The sequence below is a fragment of the Dendrobium catenatum genome, unplaced genomic scaffold (genome assembly GCF_001605985.2).
Source record: "Dendrobium catenatum unplaced genomic scaffold, ASM160598v2 fragScaff_scaffold_1639, whole genome shotgun sequence".
Taxonomy (NCBI): Eukaryota; Viridiplantae; Streptophyta; class Magnoliopsida; order Asparagales; family Orchidaceae; genus Dendrobium; species Dendrobium catenatum.
The window spans coordinates 2,093,658-2,117,911 of NW_021320101.1; the positions used below are offsets into that span (position 1 = coordinate 2,093,658).

At 36.1% G+C, this 24,254-nt stretch overlaps 1 protein-coding gene across 2 annotated transcripts in view; it reads right to left on the reverse strand.

Moving 5' to 3' along the window:
- The window catches only part of LOC110110569 (protein root UVB sensitive 1, chloroplastic), a 58,142-nt gene that overhangs the window by 24,457 nt on the left and 9,431 nt on the right, over positions 1-24,254 (reverse strand). For both annotated transcript variants that reach the window (XM_020842098.2, XM_028701151.1), the window contains exons 2-4: positions 10,574-10,849; positions 9,294-9,350; positions 8,529-8,727 (exon numbers count right to left, since the gene is read on the reverse strand). In XM_020842098.2, coding sequence (XP_020697757.1) covers positions 8,529-8,727; positions 9,294-9,350; positions 10,574-10,849 — 532 coding nt within the window. The remainder of the gene's footprint in view (positions 1-8,528; positions 8,728-9,293; positions 9,351-10,573; positions 10,850-24,254) is intronic.

The window sequence follows — 24,254 nt, forward strand, 5'->3', positions numbered from 1 at the left end:
CAATCCAACCTAATAGAAGGAACCTTATCGGCAACCATGAATTATTCGTCCAAGGATACAATATAGACTTGGGGTGGATGTTTTTCTAATAAAATACATTTGAGTCTACCTAAGCTTGCAAAAGGGTTTTGTGCCCATCGAGTACATCTTATGATCCATTACTTAAGGACTTGAAACCATTAGGGAACATATTGGCTTTGGACGTGATTGTAATATAGTGGGATCATTTTACAGCAAAATCACCCAATTAGATGGCATGTGTCACATCCCTATTAGTGAGAGATTATTTGAGAATGAATCTTAGTAATACATCCGATATGACATTTGCTCTTTGTGAGTTGAAGTAATTTTCAAATTTATTACCCCTAACAAATAGTTGCGAGAAGTGGATGGTTTATAATTTTAAAATTTTTGTTGATTAAATTTATATTACACTGTTTAGAATTTAATAGATATTAGATTTTGAAATTTTTAATAGGCTTTAAGAATTGACTCATTCATTTGAAATTTACATTCAACGCGGCTATCATCAATGTGACAATAAAGTCACTTTAAATGTCTGTATTTTTGTAGGAATTTGAGAGGATCTTAAAAGTTAGGGTCCCCTCCATTTGAGATTTTCTATCAACACGGTCATCATCGAGGATATAGATAATTAGTTATTTGAACCTTGTCAACTCTGTTTGTCCACTAACAGAGCATCATGTTTAACAATTGACGATTATGCAAATGTTAAAACCGAAAACTTTATGTTTTATGATGAGTTTCAATTAGAGAACCTTTGAAGGGCTACAGTAGATTTGTGATTAGACGTACGTTTATTAATCCAAGTCATGTCAACTATAATCCTTTCAAGGAAGAGGAAAAAACTTGAATCTTTGACTCGTGTAGCAATCTCAAATCCTGAATTTAAGAGGTCAAAATAATGGTTGGAGCACATGTGGGATGTGTTTTCAGCATGTAAATTGGAGATATTATAGATATATCGACTTCTGTCCGCTGCACAAGTGGGTTGCAGATCCGGTGGCTTAAAAGTATATTAGATTTCAGTTGTTGCATAAGAGAGATTATTTAGCTGATTTTGCCTTATTCGAGTTGTCATTTAGTATAGTTCATAAGGGATGTCTATTTAATGGACACTAGGGAATTGTGCTCTTGCTTATAATTAAGCTATATAGTTTGCTACGAATCCCCTATTGTTGTATGTAAGTTAATTGATTTGTTCAATATGATCTTGCCCAAAAGCTAGTTGTCTGCACTACAAATTCCCTACTCTTATTTACAGGTGAATTGTAGTGTTTCTTGAATGTTAGCAAGAATCTAAATATCTATAAGAGTGATGGTGAATGTCTGAAAGCTGTCTAATTACTCTTTGCAAGATACAACTGTATATATATTATATAACTTGAACATCCCTTATTGTTGTATGTAAGAGAATTTAGATCTTGGCTCTAAGATAGGTTAACACTAATCCATAATCCTTTCTAGATCATTAGTGAGCCTCTATCTAGGACTTAGAAAGAGCGCTACAACAAAGCACATGTATGGAAAGCTTTTGTAAAATTGTTTGGCTCCTGAAAAGGTCATTTGCATAACTCAAGCAACTTTAAAATTTGCTTCAAGGAAATAAAAGATTCTTAAATGGGTTCATGAAGTACAACCTACACATATGATTTTGAATTCCTTCAACCCTCAGCCAATGACATAAGATTTGGAAAGGAAGATGAACCGTCATTTCAAATAAGAATCATATGTGCTTTGTTGTGGCGCTCTATTTGATACTATCGCCTCTGGCACGCCAAGCAATTTGACCACATCTTTGATGAAAGTTGAAGCCACTGTCACCGCGGTATATGAATGTCGGAGGGGAATGAAATGAGCATACTTGCTTAACCTGTCCACCACCACCAGAATCACCGTGAAACCCTCTGAACGAGGCAGCACATTTATGAAGTCCATGAATATCTCCTCTCACACTCGTCTCGGTAAAGCCAACCGTTATAGTAGTCCTCGTGGCGACATAGTCAGGTATTAGTTCCTCTGAAATATCTCACACCTGGCCACCATTTCCTCTACATCTCTAAGCATCCCCTTATAGTAAAGCTCCAAAGCTAACCTCCTGTATGTCTTTTGTACCTCTGAATGACCCCCAATAGTGCTTCCATGAAACTTTTGGAGTAAGTTTGGAATGTAGATTGAGGTCTGGGGCATCACGAACCTCCCCTGATACAGCAGTCTGTCCCTCTCGAATGAGTACCCTAGATGGCTACCCCCTTCCCTCAGTAAATATGTTCTGATCTTTCCCAACTCCTCATCCCTAATGCTCTCCTCCCTAATGGCCTCCCAATCCAGCATCAAAGGAATAGATACTTCCACTATCAACAGCTCCCCCATACATTCAGACAAGGCATCTGCTGCCTTGTTCTCCCATCCTAGTCTGTACTGTATTTTGAAATCATATAACAACAATTTGGACAGCCACCTCTGCTGCTCTTTAGTCACCATCCGTTGCTCCAACAAGTACTTCAGGCTCCTCTGGTCTGTTCTGACAATGAAATATCTACCTAACAGGTAGGGTCGCCACTTCTGGATGGCTAAGACGATGGTCATCAACTACCTCTCATAGACTGATTTCAGCCTGGCTCGGGCTGTCAACACCTAGCTGAAGTAGGCAATGGGTCGACGATTCTGCATGAGTACTACCTCCAATTCGTATCCTGAAGCATCTGTCTCCACTATGAAGGTCTGGGTAAAGTCTGGTAAAGCTAAGACTAGTACAGTAGTCATAGCTTTCTTTAGTATCTCAAATGCTGTTGTGATTGCCTCTCCCCATAAGAATCCATCTTTCTTTAACTTCTCTATAAGTGGCCATGCGATAGTGCTGTCCCCTTTTACAAATCTCCTATAGTAATCCATCAATCCTAAGAATCCTCTTAACTCCTTCAGATTCTTAGGTCTCAACATAGCCTCAATCTTGACTGATCGGCTGCCACCCCTTCCTTGGACACGATATTACCCAAGTACTTCACACTGATCTGGGCAAAACAACACTTCTTCAGGATGACCCTCAACTGATGTTCCAGTAGAACTTGCAAGACCAACTTCAAATGCTTCAGATGTTTATCCAAAGTTTTGTTGTACACCAAGATGTCATAAGAAAATACTATAACAAACTTATGGATGTACCATGGTTTAAAATTGCGCAATATGAGGCTCGCCTTGAGGCCCGCCTTTGCGCAATTCCAGTAAAAAACGCCTCAATTTTTTTTATGAGGCTTGCGCCTCAACTTGGTTGAGGCCCGCCTCGCCTCACGCTATATATATTAAAACTTACATAAATCTTGAAGTAAATGCCCGACATTGGACACTATAGGAGAGGAGGAAGGGTAGAAAGCAGTTCATCATAATGATGATTCAAATGAAGAACCCCTTAGTGATGACAGTGCTGATGACTTATGAGTTCTTATGTGATATGTCATTGCTATTTATTTTTGAAAATTGAAATTATATTTTAATGAAAAGAATACTGAGATTTGGGAAAGATAGAATTTTGAGTTGAACTATATTTCATGTTGTTTTATTATTGGGATATTTTGATATCACTTCCTATCTTATGCTTTTTTTATGTTTTATATTATTCACTCATTAGTATATAAAAAATTTATCATTTTATGTTTACGCAATCTTTTGATTTGAGGCTTACGCCTCAAAACGCCTTGAGGCTTACACCTCACGTCACGAATGAAAAATGCCTCAATACCCGAATACGCAATTTTAAACATTGGGATGTACTGCCTTAACACCCTATTCATCAACGACTAGAAAGTAGCAAAGGCGTTGGTAAGCCCAAACGGCATAACCAGAAACTCATAATGCCCTTCGTGTGTCCTGAAAGTTGTCTTTGAGATATCTACCTCCCTTATTCGGATCTGAAGGTATCCAAACTTCAAATACAGTTTGGAGAATATCACTGCTTTATATAGTTCATCCAAGAGCTCATCAATTATAGGAATGGGGAATTTATCTGGTATTATCTACTTATTCAATGCCCTGTACTCAACAAAAAACCTCCAGCTCTCATTCTTCTTTTTGACTAGTAAGACTGGACTAGAGAAAGGATTCACACTTGGTCTGATGATCCTAGCCTCCAACATCTCCCTTCAGCTTCTCAATTTCATCCTTATGAATTTGGGGGTAGCGATAGGGTCGTACACTAATCAGTGACACCCCCTCCTTTAAAAGGATTGCATGTTCCTGCTCTCTGAGAGGTGGTAACCCTTGAGGTGGCTGGAACACCTTATTGAACTGCTATATGATTGGTTTCATTGTAAGAGGAATGTCTGCCTCTTCTCCCACACTAACCCTCTCCAAGCATGACAATTCCACCCACCTCCCACCTCCCACCTCCTGTATGGTTATGATCATGGACTAAGAGATACTCCAGCCCTAAATATCCCTGCATCGCCCAAGATTATAATTCTCCTTCCCCCACCACCAATTTCATCCTCAGTGCTCCCTAATTTGCCTTAGCCTCCCCCAAGGTTTGCAGTCATTTCATCTATAAGATGACATCCGTACTCCCCAACTCCAAGGGAAGAAAATCCTCCCTCACCTATATCCCCTGAATGGTCAACACTACTCCCCTACAAACTCCTCTACCCATTTCTACCTTTCTCGTGCCCATCATCAACCTGTAGCCACCTATATCCACTAATTTCACCCCCAATAGATCAACAATCTGGGTGAGGATGAAATTGTGGGTTGCCCCACTATCTATCAACACTACCACCTCCCTATCTGCTCTCTCCCTTCACCTTCATAGAGTGATTCAAGGTGAATCTCACTACTGAGTTTAGGGAGACTTCTGACACATCCAGATGCAACTTCTCCTCTTCCTCCATATCTAACCCGCTTCCACCTCCCTCTTCAGCTTCTCCGTCATCACAGACGAAGAGAACCTGAAGAGTTCGGCCCTTACACCTATGCCCTGGCATGTACTTCTCATCACATCTAAAACACAACCCCTTCGCCCTTTTCTCTTGTATCTCCTTCTCCGTCAGCCTTTTGAAACTTCCCCCATTTCCCTCTCCTCCAGCTCTCTCATTGGGCACCTCCTTCAGACTCCCTGGTGTTGGCCCCTTTAGGGCTAAGAAGGTGGTGGTCATCCTATATGATCCCCCCAAGTTTCTCCCCCTAGCATCTCTCTCCAGCTGCTTTTGATCCTCCACCAGCTGAGCTAGCTCAATGGCCTCCCCCAAGTCTCTTGGCCTCATCACTCTAACCGTTGTCCGTGTCTCCGATTTAAGCCCTTTCATAAAGTTCCCCTCCAATACTGTCTCAGATAGTTGGTCAAATCTGCCGGCCAAGTACTAGAACCTGTCACGATTCCCTCGTGTTAAGGCAAAGAATTACTCATAGAAGTCTCCTCCCCTACCGATTCAGAAATGTTCAAGTAAGCAATCTTTGAACTCCCTCCAGCTCCTGATGGGTTGCCTCATGTCATGCCTTTGGTACCACGCCAGTGCCTTCCCCTCCAAATATAGTCTTTCCACTGTCAGCTTCTCTTGCTCCGTCAATCTGTTGACAGAGAAATATCGTTCTACTTTGTAAATGCAACAATGGTCATCCTCGCCCTCAAAGATGAGCATCTTCAGCTTCCTCACCTTCGGGTCACCCTCATTGCCCTTGAAACCTCCATATCCTCACATTCCATGAAGAGGAGATGCTCCTCAGTTGTCACGATCTTCCCTCCGGCGATCATACCCAACCCCTTCTTCAAATTTCCTTCTTATTCTTTCAAATTCAGTACCTCTGTGGTAGAATTCCATCACGACGTACTTCCCTTCCAACTTTTCATTATTGGATGAAATCTAATTTTGAAAATAAAAAAATTTTCCATCCAAATCTAATTTTAATTGCCCAATTCTCCTTCCAAAACTTTAACCTTCTTCTCGGTCATAACTCTTCCCACGATTTATGAGAAGATCTTCTTCCGGATGAAATTACACAGTTGAAGTTGCAGAATTTCAACTGCTAATGGTCCCAAAACAACGCTCTGATAGGAAATACTTGAGTTCGCAAGCAAACCAATCACTAATTGGTAAAAACAATGAGAATAATGCAAAAATCTGGGTGAAATCAACCCCAAAACAATGGATTGCAATAAGAGAATCTAAGCCAAAAAAACACGAAAACAAGATACAAGTGATCCTCAATTCAAGAGGAGGATCGTCTCTCCCAATCTCTAGACAAGATAGTCTAGAGCCCAAGATGCCAAGGAACTTCAAGAGAAATCAAATCAAGCATAACCCTAACCCTAAAACACCTCATGTTATTTAATACATAAACCTTCCAAATCAGTTTTCCCTCCAAAGCCCTAGCCGCCCCCTCCTTTTCTAATTTGAACTCAATTGGAATAGTGGGACCCATTATTGTGGGCGGCAAGCATAGAGGAGGCGGGACTAGCCCGCCTCCTATAAACTAAAACCGGCCCTGGACGGGCCGGTTCAGGAGGAACTGGCCTATCAATCTTCAAATTGGATGTAACTGTTACTTAAAATTAATTTTACATAATTTTAATTTTTTTAACGTAAAATTTTCTTCAAAAATCTAGCAGCCATTCAACACCCCTCTCCTCAAAGGGAGATTGAGATAGCACTTGCCGTTGTTCATTTCACCCGGATCAAAGATACAATGGCGTGAGGTATTCGAATTGAATTCTTCCCGCCCAGATCAAAGGATACAAGGACGTAGAGGCTTCAAATTGAACTTTCCCTCCCGGATAAAAGATACAACAACGTATGTCTTCAAATAGGTAGGTACATGTTGCTTTATAATTAATTTTATTTAGTATGGGATTTAAAAATACAAAATTTTTAAAAAAATCCGGTAGCCTTCCGGCTCCCCCTACCCAGGGAGGGAGGTTCCAAAAAGAACTTGTCGTTGAGATACGACGGCGAGAACTCTTCAAATTAAAAATCAACCCACCGGGATCAAAGATACAACTACGTGGGGTCTTCAAATTAAAAATCTTGTCCTGATCAAAGATACTCTAGCGCAGGTTTTCATGCTTTATACCTTGGATCACACAGAAGTGGGAGCGGATTTGAGCAGGTTGGATCGAATAGTGTGGTATAGGGAGGACGAGAGAGAGGAAGGTTGATGCTCGGGCTGGGGTTACATGTGCAAAGTCAGGTTCACATGACTCCCTTTCTCTACGTACTTCTATCTCTCCCAACCTTTTCCTCTCTTTCTCTTTCTACTTCTAACTCTCACTCTCTTTCTCTCTCTACTTCTAACTATCTCTCTTTCTCTCTCTAACATTCTTTCTCTCCCCCTCTCTATATCTAATTTTCTCTATCCAGTCTCTCCCTCCATTTTTAGTTTTTAATTTTATTTTTAGTTGTTTTTGGTTTAAACATGTATGATGATGGTCCATATGGAGAATGTGTTATCTAATGTCCACGTTGATTTGATTATTTTCACTTTGGTTTTATGATTTTATGTGCATGTTTAGTTCACTTCTAGTTCTGGTTTTGCTACTGTTTGTGCTGACGACTCTCCTTCTTAATGTAATCATGGGGATGATTGTTATTTCTTGAGGTGTTGATTTTCAGTGTTGAAGCTGTTTATTCATTGTTGCTTGTGGCTAGGTTCCATGCCAGCTCCAATATTTTTGGGAATCATGATAACGCAAGTTCCAAATAAGTGAAGTCCTTTATGATCCAAGTGATATTATAGATCTGATTTATCGTAACTCACTATATCCGTGCTATAGCAAATATCAAGAATTCAGGTTTTGGATTCAGGAGGCTACTGATACAAGGGTTTTACAGTGATTATAAAAAGAGATACCGAGGCATGTGAAAAATAATAATTGGTTAATAAAATTCAAGCTTTCCTCTCAAACATGTATGCTGATTGAATGTCAAATACTTGAATGTACTGCAAGTGTTGATAGACAATGTCTATAAGAAGACATCCCCTTACACTGATGTGAGGAATTGATCTCTTATTTGGTATTTTTTTTTCCATTTAGCTTCTTACTAATCTGGGTTTTAAGTAGTCAAATCTTGTGCGGTGTGATTTTTTATCACCATGTTAATTTCATTATCTTGAATTTATTGCAATTTTATATTTCAATATATTAAATTATTATTTGGGGCAAATTCTACGCAACTTTTATTTACATCAAGAAAGAATTTTTTTTCTGAATTAAATTTTTTGGACTATAAATTTAACCTTGGGTGTATGGTTATATGCATCTCATCTTATATTTTTCTTAGAAAGCCCGAGATCCTAAGATGTTCTGCATCAAAATTTCACATCAAAGGTGTATAGAGAACAATAGAAAGTAATACTTCTATCCTTTTAAGCACTTCATTCAAGAATTAACTTTCCATTTGCAGAATAAACAAAATGTACACTAATAATCACATGCACTAGGAAATGGAGCAGCTTCTGCAAATGCAACAAAAAAAAAAGATTTACGATTACTCAGAAAATTGAAGGAATGACAAAGATTTTACTTGCACGATAAATATTCAGCGTCCTCAGTTGAATTGACTGATATGATTTAATATTGCAATACATGTGGACTGCAGTTACAGCAGCAAAAGAAGCAAGAACCATTGGCGTGGAAGAACCAATGCAGTTAGCCAAGGTTATCCCAAGCATGATGCCAAGAAACTTGCTTACCATTCCTTGGGCTTCACCCTTTGCAATAACCTGCACAGATACACAAGCAATAAAATTGAGCTTGAACACAAGCAAACAACAAACTATAAGGATAGACTATTAACTACGTCTCCTTTACAGGGACTATAAAACAAAGCGAAGAAGACTCAGGCCTTTGGTCCTAATGTCAGGTCCAAATGCAGTCTAAATCCTTCCTGTAGTAGGCAAAGAGGCACTAACATTAGTTTTCCTACAACCACTAACGCAGTCGTCACTACCCCGTCTCACCCTCCAGCCCCACCCCAAACTCCCCCACAGGCAGTGCAGCCTATTACATTAGAGGATAAATGAGAACTAAGCCAACTGAAAGTGTACAGTCCAACAGATCACAACCAAACTTCACCACCTTTGGACTAAAATGAAAAGCAGAAACAGAGAAAGATCTCAAACTATGTTTGTAACATCCACATATACAGCCCACAAAGGCAGGAGTGATCAGACATAAACAAGGAGAGAACAAAATTGCATCATAAATATGCTTGTTTTAGTGGACAGCTTTCATTATGAAGAAAAAGTAGCAGTGAAAAGCTGAAAAAGGTCCGCATGCATTAATTTACCTCTGCAAAATTCCTATGCACTGCGAAACCTGCATAGAAGCAACTTCTTGTAGCCGCCTGAGAAGAAACAAAATTAAAATTTAGTCCAGTAGCAGTTTCAAATAATGAAAGTCATTAGCAGGCAACATTTGCAATTCCTTAATCAAATCGTCGTCATCATCATCATTATCATTAACATTATCCCAATTATTTCAGGGTCAGCCTGAATTAGACGACAAACATAATTCAGTGAACCTAGTAGTGACTAAATTTGCAAATAGGACACATAATGATAGAGAATGTGTAATGTATGGTTATTCTAATGTATTTTGCAAGCTTATGGTTATTCTGCATGTTATCTTTTTGGCCTCCTCATAGCAAATTCCATAACTGCGGAAAAGCATGGAGTTGGATCCCCTAGGAAGTAGGGTACATAAACATCAGCTTAGGGTGTCTGTCTTAGGCAAATCCGTTTTCCTAAAATAGCACTTTAGGAGCACAACTCTTTTTGTATTTTTTTTTATTAAGAACTTGGACTCCATAACAAAACAACAAAAGAAGAGCATTGAGACTCCAACAAAATGAGAAGAGCCAAAATGCACCAAACAAATGAGAAAATTAACTGGTCCATATGAGCCATTGACTGACAAGTGAAGTCTGTCCCAAAAAGAAATCATGCTCTAGCATAAAATGAAACCCACGTGGAGAGACCTACAAAGAGGCTTGATAAAGACCAGCAAGTAGAATTCTTCACAACGCATGAAGGTATATGTGGTTAGGCAATGAGAACATCAGAAAATCTTCCCAATAAAATGACACCTCAAAACCACCAACGAATATTCATAAGGGTACACAATAGAGAAAAAGGATTCATGCAGCCAACCCCACATAATGGGATAAAGGCTTGATGTTGTTGTTGCTGTTGTTGATATTGTAAATGAAGTGCAATGCAATTACGCTATGTCCACCTAAATATAGTATCTAAAATTCATCAAACTGTAATTTAAATATAATATTTCATAAGAAATTGATTAGTTGTTAATATTCAATAAAAAGCAATGCAAAAATTGACGATTTAACGTTGCAGATTCTGCAATCCAAACATGATCTGCAACATTACAAAGAAAATACAAAAGCAAACAGGTGCAGTATGCAAAGGTGCAACTATTATGTATTAGTAAAGCATAGCAAAATAGATATATGCATCAAGGAAATAGCACAGACATTGTAAAGGTTGGAACATGTAAATTAACATGTGAATCACCACAAAAAAAAAAAGAAAGAAATATAATAAGTGTGACCTGTATCAAAGCAGCAGCAGAACGTGCAGCCCCTGCAACTGCCCCAATCAAAACAAATGTTTGAGGAAAAGCAGGGGTCAGTATCTCCAATCCATAGGCGACATTCTCTAGTAGGTCTGCAAACAACCTCCATCCCTTAGGGTTTTCATCAAAATGACGACCATATTTTGATAACAATATTTTGCTTAAGTACCCAATGCCATCCTTTAGTACCCAATTGACCGCAGCAGCAGAAGGAATTGCACCTTTTCCCAATCCAACAGCATAGAGCAAAGCCTGATTGAATGCATGCAGAACCGGACTAGGTCAGTTATTCTTTTCAATCAACACATCACATCTTGATAAAAAAATTGCTAACCAGTGTGTCTGTGTTGGTGCGTGTACACACACAAGAAGCACTTTTCTCCTAATTGTAGATTTGCTTCTAGTTATATTGTCTTCAATCTCAATATTTTTCCCTTGATTGTAATCCACAACAAGAGAATCACTTATGGATCAAGTTTCATTAATTGTCATAATAATTAACAATTCATCAAGAACAAGAAAAAATAAGATAAACATATGGCATATGTAACCTCACTTAAAAGTCTGATGTTACTCATATTGCACTAAAAAAAACCCATCAAATGCACTTTAAATATGCCTAACAGCCATCTATTTAATTCCAAGTCTTGTTTTATGCTTTGGAATCACAATTCTCTTCTTTTGAAATCTAAGATACCCAAACAGAGGATTCATCTAATTGATGATCTCAAAAGTTATTAAAAACATTGACACCACTAGTTTTAGGATCCATAGTGGGGAGTTTTTCACTGCTTTACGTTACACTGTTCCAATTTTACTTGGTTCTATTTAGCTCAACATCTTCTACCTATTTTTCAGACAATTCTACAGTGGAAACTAGTGTTTTACAATCTTCCTGCAACCTCCATGTCCCATAGAGTGTTTTCATTTTTAATAGAATAACAATGGAATGTAAGGTTCTTTCTTTACTTGCACGAGATCTAGCTTTTCCATGACTCAAGCTGCAATTGTGGAAAGAAAAGGACATCCCTTGATGATGGTGTAATTCTTTGTCCACTTATGACACTCCCTCCTCTTTAGATTCGATTATCAGCACGTTGACTGATTGGTTTCTTCATCCTCTGCATTCCACAAAGTCAACACATGGGTTTTTAATGTTGTAAAATGATTTGTAGGGAATAGGGTTTTACTCAAAGAATGTTATTTTTAACAGAAGGATGGTAAAGATGTTTTCATGAAATGTCTTTGCATGTTTGATATTTTTTTCAGTGAAATATTATCACTTGGCAGAAATATGTTTTCCCTCTTAATCCATTCACTCAAACTAATTGGAAATTAATATATTTTGTATAATACATTGGCATTTGGCAGAAAACTACATTATCCACAAAAAATTTTAAAAACATTTTTTAGTAGAGCATCTATGGAATATTGAGAAAAGAGTGATATTTGTTATAGAAGGTGGTGTTTAATATATTTTAATGCTTAAACCGAAGAATCATGTTGCTAAAATTGGCATACTTAGATTTTTTTTTCTTTCGTAAAAATGCTTTAAATTTAAATAATGAGAAATTCCAAAAGCACCATTATAAGATGTAGATGATTTTTTATTTTAGATGTTCTTGTTATTTATTTTATCAAATACGTTTACAGAGGCAAAATGCTGATTGTGCTATGCAAATAGTGCATGATTTCCAAATGTAAGATGAAGGTGTATATATGTAGATGCAATTTTATCCATTTAATTTTATTTTTGCTCCTAGAAATATTATCTTCAAACTCAAGATCTTACCACTATTTGTGATATGGAACATGAGAATCACTTATGGATCAAGTTTCATCAATTATCATGCAACAACAACAACAAGCCTTTATCTCACTACGTGGGGTCGACCATACGAATCATTTTTTCTCCATTGTGTCATGTTAAGAGTCGAATTCTCATTGAAATCTAATAAAGAAAGGTCATTTCTAAAATTTTATAACCAAGTCTTTTTAGGTCTACCTCTACCTTTCTTAACAAAAGCCAAACCTAATACATCTACTTTCATAACCAGGTCATCGGAAGGCCACCATTTTAAGTGACCAAACCATCTAAGGCGTCTCTAGCTAAAATCTTATCTTCCACTGGAGCTACTCCAACTTTTCACGTATATTCTCATTTTGCATCCTATATCTAGGAGTAAAGCCACTATCCACCTGAGCATCCTCATCTCTATAATACTTAACTTAATATTATGCTTCTCTTTTAATGGCCAACATTCAGCACCATAAAGCATTGCAGGTCTCACCACCATCTTACAAAATTTTCCCATAAGTTTGAGGGGGACTTTTATTATCACACAACAAGCTCGATGCATTCCTCCACTTCAACCATTCAACTTGAATTATACTAATAATATCCCCATCTATTTCATCATCACTCTAAACAATAGACCCAAGATATCTAAAACGTGTACTCTTATTAATGACTTGATCACCTAATGTCACAATCCCCCACTAGATCTATTACTACTAAAATTACATTCCATATATTCAATTTTAGATCTACTCAAACCAAAACCTTTAGACTCTAAGGCTAACCTCCATGATTCAGGTTTACCATCAACTCCCCCTATTGTCTTATCAATAAGAAGAATATCATAAGCAAAAAGCATACACCAGGGTATAACATCTTACAAATGTCAAGTGAGAACATCCATGGTTAAAGCAAAAAGATAAGGGTTTAAGGCTGATCGTTGATGTAATCCAACTGAAATAGAAAATAACTTTGTCAAACTACCTTGTGTTTGAACACAAGTGATAGCTTCTGCATACATATCCTTAATGACTTGAATATAAATATTATTAACCCCTTTCTTTTCTAGCCCTCTCCATAGCACTTCTCTTAGAACTTTATCATATGTTTTCTCTAAATCAATAAATATCATATGTAGATCCTCTTCATTCTCTCTATAGTTCTCCATTAAAACTCTCAAAAAATGTATAGCTTCCATAGTAGACCTACCCGGCATGAATCCAAATTGATTTTGAGAAACATTAATATCACGCCGCAACCTACGCTCCTTAACTCTCTCCCATAGATTTAAAGTATGACACATTAACTTATTTCCTCTATAATTCGCACAATCTTGTGCATCACCTTTATTCTTAAAAATAAAAATCAATACACTCATTCTCCACTCATCAAGCATCCTTTTAGTCTTCAAAATAATATTAAAAAGTTTAGTAAGCCAAGAAATTCTTTCATCTACTAAGCATGTCCACACCTCTATTGGAATATAATAAGGTCCAACAGCTTTTTCACACTTCATTTTCTTTAAAGCCTCTCTAACTTCGGTTTTACTAATACGCCGATAAAAACAAAAAAATTTATTTTCATTTAGGGTTCTAAGGTCACTAAAGTCAATCGTATTTTAATAATCTTCATTAAAAAGTTTAGTAAAATATCTCATCCACCTTTGTTGAATATCCTATTTTAATAAAAAAGCATTTTTATTTTATTTTTATCCTTAATGCACTTCACTTGAACTAAATCCTTACTACTATCTTTTAAATGATCATCAATTATCATGAAAATTAAAAATTCATCAAGAATAAGAAGAAAATATGATGAGTTAGCTTATGCTCATATAAAATTACAATTTTCTTCATATGTTTCACTAATAAAAAATCATCAAACGCCCTTCATATGATACAAGCCAAGCTTCACCTCCGGGTTTGAGGATTTCCTCTATGAATATTGAAATTGAGGATTGAGATAATACGTCGTTGCATGTAGATAACGGTGTAACTGTACCTCCCATCGAGCATCAATGATATCCCAAATCTCTATATAACTTGCCTCCTCTCCTCCCAAATTATGTGCAATCAATTCCTTCGCCTCATCCATAACATTATAAATAAAACTCATGGCTGGTTTCTTCTCGACATCCACTAAACGTAGAACTTGTACCAAGGGCCTCGTGCTCAATATTGCATAGGCCACAGTAGCCGAATGAAAGAATAGAAGAAATACCTAATTTTAAGTAGGTGGGACTCGGTTTTAAGAGTCGTGCGCCTCACCTCTAATTGCATAATAGCGGCTTAGAGGCGTGCCTCTTAGCCCGTGAGGCGTAAGCCTCACATGAACCCAAAATTGCTTAGGCAATGAAGCGTTTGGGGGCTGAATTGTGCAAAGGCGCGCCCGTGCCTCTAATTGCGCAATTTTAAACTATGCGAACAACCAACCATTTAATTCTAATAAATTTGAAAACCTTTATCTTTGGAATCTCAAATATCTTTTTATCCAATCTGAGACACTCATTCAAAGAATTTTTTACACATTTGATTAATGATCAAGCAATCCTTGAAGTTCTTGAAATCATGCATGCCACGAGTTTCAAGATCCATTAAGGATGATTTTTTCTTTGTATTACTTAAAAAAATACTATTGCACTTTATTTGGCTTTATTTTACTCACAGCCTTTTATCTAATTTTCACACAATTTTGTAATGGGAAATAATGTTTCTTAACCTTCCAACAATCTTCATGCCCCACTCATTGTTTCCCCTTTTAATAAATTTACAAAGGGATATAAAACTCCTTATCAATGCCCTGACATCTTCATTTACAAGAAATCTAACATGACTGAAGCTGTAGTGGTGAAAGGAAAAAAACTCCCTTGCTGGTGAAGAGAGGGGTGATTGTGTCCACATACAATCCTTCATCCTCTCTAGATTTAATTATCAGTATATTCATTCTTTGATTTCTTCCTCCTCCATATTCTATGAAATCGACATGTGCATTTTATTTTGTCGTGAATTCATTCATAGGGATGAATTGTTTACTCAAGATTCATGTTAGAGAACGTTGGTACATATGTTTTTTCTTTGAAATTTCTTTGCTTGGCAGAGATCCTGTTTGAAAATCTCTTCACTTGGAAGAAAAAGTTTTTCTCTTAATTGTTCATACTCAAATTTATCGAAGATTTTAACTTTTTTGGTATTGTGCATTTGTAGATATCTAGATTATCCAATCAAAAGATTAAGTATTTTTTCTAGTAGAGTATCCTTCGAAATATTGAGAAATGAGCAATGTTTGCGTTAGGTGCTGCTTAATATATTAGAATGCTTATCTGATGAATCGTGATGCTTACATGAGCGGGGTTAGAAAATAATTTTGCAAAACTTTGTAATCCATGAAAATTTATAATAGCAATATCATAAGATGTGCATGATTTGTTATCACAGATTCCTACTTATTTATTATCATATATGTTTAGAGGCAAAACAATCAATGCAGCGCGCGGACCATGGTTTTCTAAACGTCATTTGATTAAAGCTTCAAACCTTATGTTATTGTGAAGTAACGGAAGGTAACATATGCTATTGTAGATAAATAGATGGTATATGTGAGTGCCTATTGGAATGCCTTTCTGTTATTAGTATATGATTGTTTATTATAATATGAATTGTTCTTCATAAGATTCAACACTAGAGAAACCTAAATTGGAGGTGCATCTACTATATGGAAAGGAGATGTGAAGATGAATTTTTGTGATCTTTGCTTGAAAGAGATCAAGCAATAAAGAATGATGGAAATTTTTAATTAGGAATTTCAAAATGAGAACGGGAAGAGTGTATGATAGAATACAATAGACGAAAAAGAGGACTGGCTTAAAAAGGATAGGGAATTATGGAGTTGAATTAAGGGTTTAAGGTAGGATCCAAATATGAAGATGAATGATGAGTTTGGAGATTTATGGAAAGAGCAATTAGCACTAAATTTTGCATGATATGATATTCATTAAGGTTTATGTTACTAATAATGTATATATAGTTTATGTCATATTAGTTATAAAGAAGTTAAAAAAAAAATAAAATAAAATAGTAATAAAGAAGTTTAGTTATTGCAACATTTATTACAAGTTAGAAGAGAAGTTAAATATAATAATGCCCACAAGTATAGTTTCTATACGTGAAAATGCATGGTCAAATAGAGGCAAGCTACCAGTGATATGGACGACCTTGGGGACTCTTATAAGAAAGATAGTTCTGGTGCATAAGGAAAGGGAGTCTTAAAAATAGGTGGGATGCCACTTTCAGTAGAACAATGAGGCCAACCACATCCAGTCCATCTGGTGGAAAGAAGAAGGTGATGGGTTGGGATTTTCTTAAGAATCGAATCATGTAATTGGCTGACCAATGAATTCAAATTCAACAACAGTAGCACAAGATCTGTCGAACAACACTGACTGTCACAATAATGGAGCAAGATAACAATCTAGAAATCCATGAAAATAAGCATTTGTATTTATTTATTGCAAAAATAGTTGAAGGATCCTCACAAAAGAGATACTTTAATGGCAATGCCTGATGAGAAGAAGTTTCGCTACCATGAGACCTTTCAAGGACTGTGACAAGCGATGCGTTATGATCCACTATTGGATTTCTTTCGTTTGAGTTTGGTAGCTTCTTTAATGTTATCAAATTTCTTGTTAGATATTTAAAGAAGACCATATGTGGTGATTTTTGTGACTATTTAGATGATGTTATGCATTTTCAAAACACTTACTGATGAATTAAGTAGTTCTGTTATGATGAAGCATGTTAAGCTATGATGAATTTTGTTGTGCCATAATGAATTATGTGTTAATCATCTGTAGAATAGAACAATTGCTTTTAATGCACTTACATGTAATCATGAAAGATATTAATCCAATAGCACAATCAAACTGCCACAGTTGTTGTTGTATGTCTCATAAATGAATTTTATGCGAGAAATGAGTTGGTGAGTTATTTTTGAGCCATCCAAGTAGGTTCCATATGTCACAGGCCATCCTCCTAGATCTTTAGAATAAATTAACAAGTTGTCATAGTTTGCATGATTCATCACGAACCATAACAAGGCCAATGATTGCTATCATACTTTATATTTAATCACAATAAATTTCTACGAAATGTCAACCTCTAGTAAAATGATTAGCAGATATTTCTCAGATGGTTTGAATTGTCTTCTATGACTATCCACTAGGAAATAAAATCACATTACAATAAGTTTCAGACCACATTAGTAGATATATAGAAAGATAACTGCTATATGCCATACTTCAAGGTACTTTGATTTAATTTTTAAGTCAATAGAACAACAAAATACCTACTTAAAGTTCATGAGTTAACATTAAAACTTTTATATGATAATATGACTGCATTGGAGTCATTAATGAAACCCATGTAACACATGCATTCCTAAAGATGAGCTAGTAGCATACACGGACAGTTGTGGATCACCTACATAGAATGTAAAGGCAACATGCAACTTCATTATGTGATTTACCATCATTATGCCTAGTTGGGAAGCAAATGCATATGATGGTCACATTTTCAAAAATTTCATTCAAGATCATAGCAATGATTTCCAATACCAACTCGTGAGAATTGCTATAGTTAATTTCGTGTGTACAAGTATCCCTAAAATATAATTATACAACAATGAATTGAATAGGGAAATACTATCTTGTTGATGTTGGGTCTCAAAGCTATATTCAAAAACAAGATATCATATTCCAGACAATAATAAAGATAGTCAATCAATACAAGGGAAACAAGAGGCATGCAAAAATCAACATCGATAACTCGATGGTGCAATCGAGAGGCCATTACCTATATAAAAAATAAATGGGTTATTCTTTAGGACAAGCCAACAAACTCTTTGCAAAAAAAAAAAAAAAAAGTAGGTAATGGTGTTGCACAGCAACAAAAGTATATCTCTCTGTAGGTTTAACCTTGAGGGTGAATTTTAGAAGTCGGTAGTTCACGTATACTACCTGAAGCATAGAAGCCCTACATTTGATAGACCACCAAAGGAACTAATGTATTAAACAAGTGATGAAAAGATTCATAGGATGCATGGTCGTGATAATTGAAATGATCAAAATTAGAGATATGATCCAATGAGTATAAAGAGGAGTAAAATTAATAAAATTTATGTCAAGTTAGGGAGGTGTAAAAATTAATAAAAAATTAATGACAAGTCGTGGTTTATTTTATTTTTTATCAGATAATTGATAAAATATCTAACCATTTTATGACGCCTGTTCAAATTAAATTTTAAGAAATTCTACTACAATTATTAAAATATTGTTTTAAATAGAATTATCACTCTATTATGATCTAAGCAGACGATCAAATAAATTAGAAGGGTAAACATTATTGACATCAAAATTCAAGACCAAATTAGTTAATAAGCTATTACAATAGTTTAACATGTCTCTTCTAATTAGTATAGCACCACAAACTTGTTTACAAAGTGTCATTAATTTTTTAGGTGACCAACCCTATGCATCACTCTAGGCCAGATTACAAACCATCGCTAAAGGTTTGCAGGTATTCGTTAAGTTGCAGGTCTCCATAAACCATTTAATAGGTTGCTAATTCATGATCTACATGGTAACTATTACTATTATACATACATGGAAACTATTAATTATCATATTTTCCATTTATTTGAAGCCGTTGGAAAATGTTTTAAGGCAGCTTTTAGACTTATAAACACACCTATTTGAGACTATTAAAATGCTAAAAATCAAAATTATAAAACTCCCTAATTCTCTCATAAATTTCAAACAAAAGTGTAAATCAAAGGAAGAGCCAAGTAATTTAGTTAAATCATATGTGCAAGGCTTCCACAAAGTGCGTAATCTTTCTTCACAACCAAAATGTCGTAACAAAGCTCTTTTGTTTTTGTTTAGCACTTTAGATTTGCTAAGTCTTGTGAGTTATTGTGTTACTTTATAACATTTAATGGATAACACTAGCTTGTCAAGAAGAGTCTGATCATGTGACAGTCTCTCAATCAGCTAAATGAGCAAAGAAGTTTAGGAAGCAGCAGCTAGTGTCAAGGGAAACATAATATGAGAGAAGATTAAATATGAAAGTAGACAGTTGAGGCCAAACTATCAACAAATTATTATGTTATTTTTATATTAATTTGATTAATTTCATTTATAGCACTTATATTCTTAATTACAAGCCCCCCTTTCTTCTCTTGGTTTACCATACTTATCAATTGGTATAAGAGTAAGAGCTTGATATTTGGTTTAACCATGAAGAGTAGATCCATATCGCACATGAGTTTCCTCTTGGTAATGCAACCGAAGGGCACTCCACACACAAACCACCTTTTATAGATAACACTCCATTTGATCATTAAAAGAATCACAAGAGTAAAGGTAGGAGTTTAAACAAGTCGAGTTGAGCTCGAGTCACTTTGGCTTAAGCTTTATTCTACGAGTTCGAGTTGGCTCATGAGCCAACTGTTTATTATAAAAGAGAGAAAATGATTATGATCATACCTGTTAACGGCGAATGGCGCACCATGGCGCAAAGGTCCATTTGGAGCCATGGCGCATAGCGCACGGCGCGGCGCGCGCTATTTTGAATATGGCGCAAGCTATATAAAAAATATTAAATAATAAGCATGAATATGAAATATTATTAAAAATGAAATTCGAGTTGGCTCATGAGCCAACCATTTATTATAAAAGAGAGAAAATGATTATGATTCAAACAATTATTATAATAAAATGATAAAATGAATGAGAAATTAAAAGAAAAATAATGAAGAATCATCTGATAGAAAAAAGTGAGATATATTTTTTAAACATTTTTAAAAATTTTGTATATATAATTCTGAATGCTAATATATTATAAGTGTATTATATTAATGTTTTTAAATGAGCTAGCTTGAGAGCTAATGAGTCAAATCAGGGTTGGCTCAAGTTTTACACATCGCCTTGACTCACTTAAACCCCCAAGTAAATGTGAGTACAAGATCATCATCTTTGGAACTTTTTTTTTAATGAATACAATCCACCCACCATAGATGGGAGTTAAAGTTGGATAACCATTTATAGAATGTACCCAAGATAAGATGGATCCCGATAAATTTAACCTTTGGGGAGGGATCTCTATTGTGCCCTCATGTCAGTTGACTACATGAGGGAATTCATATTAGATACCAAAAAACAAATTTGTGATACATTGATAATAACATATGAAAGTATAAATAAAGTTCATGATGCTAATATTTATCAACTTGCACGAACCCTCATGATAGATTCGCACATGGAAAGAAGCATCCTGTCCCGTCCATTGCTCCATCTATCTTTTATCTTACTCAATATTATCAAGACTCACTTTAGTCTTATCTTCACAAATGGTTTCTCTAAATATATCTTAATTTTATGGAAGAGATTAGATGTTGTAGACTCACTCCCTACCTTCCTAGCTAAATGCGATTAATTAGTTCAATCATTTGTTCTACGAAGTTCATTCATGTGTCATTTTGATTTAAAAGTAACTTCATAACAGAGGGATCATTTGGTATTGCCTTTAAGGATTTATGTCGCAGTTATCTTAAATCTTATCAAATGTGATTTTTTTTTGTTGCTAAGATCTTGAGTTCCCTTAAATTACAAATTTAGATTTCTGACTTTAAGCAAAATTTATTAAATCATATTAGGACTACCATTTAAAAATTTTAACTAGTTATTTCATCGCGTTTCTCCCATTTAACTACTACAAATTGATCAATATGCCACACTCATTATCGCAAATGACAAGAGAAGAGGAGGTGATGGAAGCATTAAAGGCTTTCCACTCAATGAAGTAAGCAAAAGCGGAGGCCTCATCATTGGCCATAATGTTGTAGCTCTTGGAGAGTGGAGGGTTAGGACAGATTCTCAAAAACACATTTGATGATGGCAACATATGTATTCTAAGTCCACTCTATTTCTCCATGGATCACATGGTGAGAAAGGATAGGTTAAGAAAAAAAAGGCAACCAAAGTCTAAACCCACAAAAGGCATGGCTCCATGAGTTCATTTTAAATTTTAGTTAAATTTTTAGGTTATCGGTGTCATAATAGGGTTGGTTTCAGATCAATGGATTGTTAAAAATGTTGTAATTAGATGAAAAATTAATTGGCTTCATTTAACTTAAAGTTATCCGATATCCTTTTAACACTTAAATCCTGAAACAAGAAATCAAATAACTTGCTTGCCAAGATCTAGACTAATTTAACAATAGTCTAGCCAAACAATCTTCATCATTTAAAGCCAGACAAAAAAAAAAATCTCTAGGATATCTTGACCCAATTCACATCAGGATGCCCTTAAAAATTTTGACCCATGCCAATTTTCCATGACGCTTGCTCTGTTGATTATATATAATGTCTTAATATTTTGCAATTTTGTTGTATATTTCATAAAAAATATCTTAATTATTTTTAAATTTGTCTGCAAATCAAAGTCACATAGTTTCATGCTATTTAAATATAATAGAAATGTCACATATCAATTTGTTATTCTCATGATAATAAAAAATGGATTAGAATATATTAACCCAATATTTTTCTTCAAAACCTCAAATTTTACTAAATTCAAATATAAAGTTAAATCCTACTTATACCAAGCAATCCATAGGCCATGTCATGTGAGAAAATTAGGGGGATATAGTTGCTTATTTGTTCAAAGAAGACCAATTGACACCAATAAAAGGTGCCATAAAATGGGCAAGAATCCTTAAAACAAAGGACAACCACAAAAACAAAGCATTTAGAAGACTATACAATCAGCAAGATTTCTTTCCGAATATATATACTTGCTGCTAGGTTGAAAGGTCTTGCACCCACGAAAATCAATTTGCTTCAACAACCATCTTCTCCCTCACAAAATCTTGGTGAAATCCAACCACCACTGTTGCTTGCAATAATATCCAATGTCTTATATAATGCTTTCTATTTTCTTACATTTCATACCAAGAAGTCAGAAAGAGGAGCAGTCCTGAACAAATGTTGACTTGCTCAAGAAGTCAAGAAATCAAATGAAAAACTTGGATTAGAAAGCAGAGAATTCGATTAGAGGCTTTAAAGAACAAAAATAGGTATTATTGCTGCTCATAGAGTGCAGAAACCATCTCACACCTAATCCTAGCTCTTGCAGCAAACTAAATTCAGCTTCTAGACAATCCCAATTTCTAATGGAAATTACTACTGTCTGGAGAATCAAAAGCTCCAAAGAAGTAGCATAAGAAAATTGCCCTCCATGCACACATCTTCCCCAATTGGTTCGAGACACTGCCGTTGGACTAGAATTCTTGCAGGTTTTTCTGCAAACAAAACATTTCCAGTTCGCGACCAAGTGACCCAACCATAAATTGGCTCTCTCCTTAGGCATCCACCAGAGAAGAACGTGAGAGCCCAAGTATTCATGGTGTATTCCCGTACTCCACCATGAACACCTTTGTCCTCCACCTCTCCAAATTTGGGGAATTCACCTCAGAACAAAAAATCCTTCCCTAACTCAAGCTAACTGGTATTACTCGCATATGCCTTCCTTCATAAGTGTTTAAAAGGTAGTTGAAGGATCCAGGCGGATGAACTCGCCCTCAAAGAGACCCACTTGGAGAACTCGCCTCACACTCACAAGGAACTCACCTATAGTGATCAATAGGTGATTTGCTCGGGCCTACCAAAAAGCTCTCCCTATACGGGGCGAATCAGGTATTCCTCACCAAGCTAGCAACCCGATACTCATCACGTGCCTTGACCACTACATCAGTCTCTCGCTCGTTCTCAAAGCTACCTCATGCGCTTGCTCCATCCTAGAGCAACCAACCTCACCAAACTCGGCTCCACGAATGTGACTACTCATGGGACCATCAGCCTAACTTGTCAAGACCATCAAACGAGGAGCTTTCCATTCCCACGACAACATCTCACTTGCCTCTCTCTATTCAGGTAACTAGGGACCTCTCACATAAGTCACTAGCGACATCACCAAGCTCACCAACCGCTGGTCTTCTTTCATCTTAGCAATCGCCCAAGCACACTCGCCTTCATTCACTTAACATTACTAAACTTGTCCAAAGGTAACTCGCCAAGGCTTTCCAACCTCATTCTCCTTCAACCATTTAGGTGGTGCGTGTCTAGAATAGCGAGTAGCATTGTCCGAGAGTTCTATATAGTGTTATACTTTTTATCAATTTTCTATCATTTCATGTAGATCTCAGAACCCTATAAATAAGAGATGATGAGGAATAGTTTGAGGGACGTTTGGACCTTTTAACTGATTCTAGAACATTTTGTCAATTTGAGGTCTATAATTTTCTTGAGCATTCTATAAAACTTTCCTCTAGTTTCTCAACTCTCTCCATTCTCATAGGTCTAGCTCGTCCAAACTCGTAGGTTCAACCTGTTAGTAAAATCTAGTATTTTTCACCAACAAATTTGTATCCAACATAACCAACAACAAAAACTTCCATTAACTCTCTAAAGGAAGAAAAATTATTAGGTCAGGTAACCTGACAGAGCTCTAGTAGCCAATAATATGTCGCCACGTGCTCTTATCCTTTACCGTGCGGCCCGACGACCCGACTCGGACCGAAATCCGGGATTACTATGTTCGCGTATTGCTCGGTATTGCTAGATATTTCTCGATATTGCTAGGTATTACTTGGCAATAACGAGAAATACCGCTCTGTGAAGACCAATACCGAGTAATACCTAAATGAACTCGGTATTGCTCGGTATTGCTAGGTATTGGTCTTCACAGAATGATATTTTTCATTTTTGTCGAGCAAAATTGACCAATACCTAGCAATACCGAGCAATAC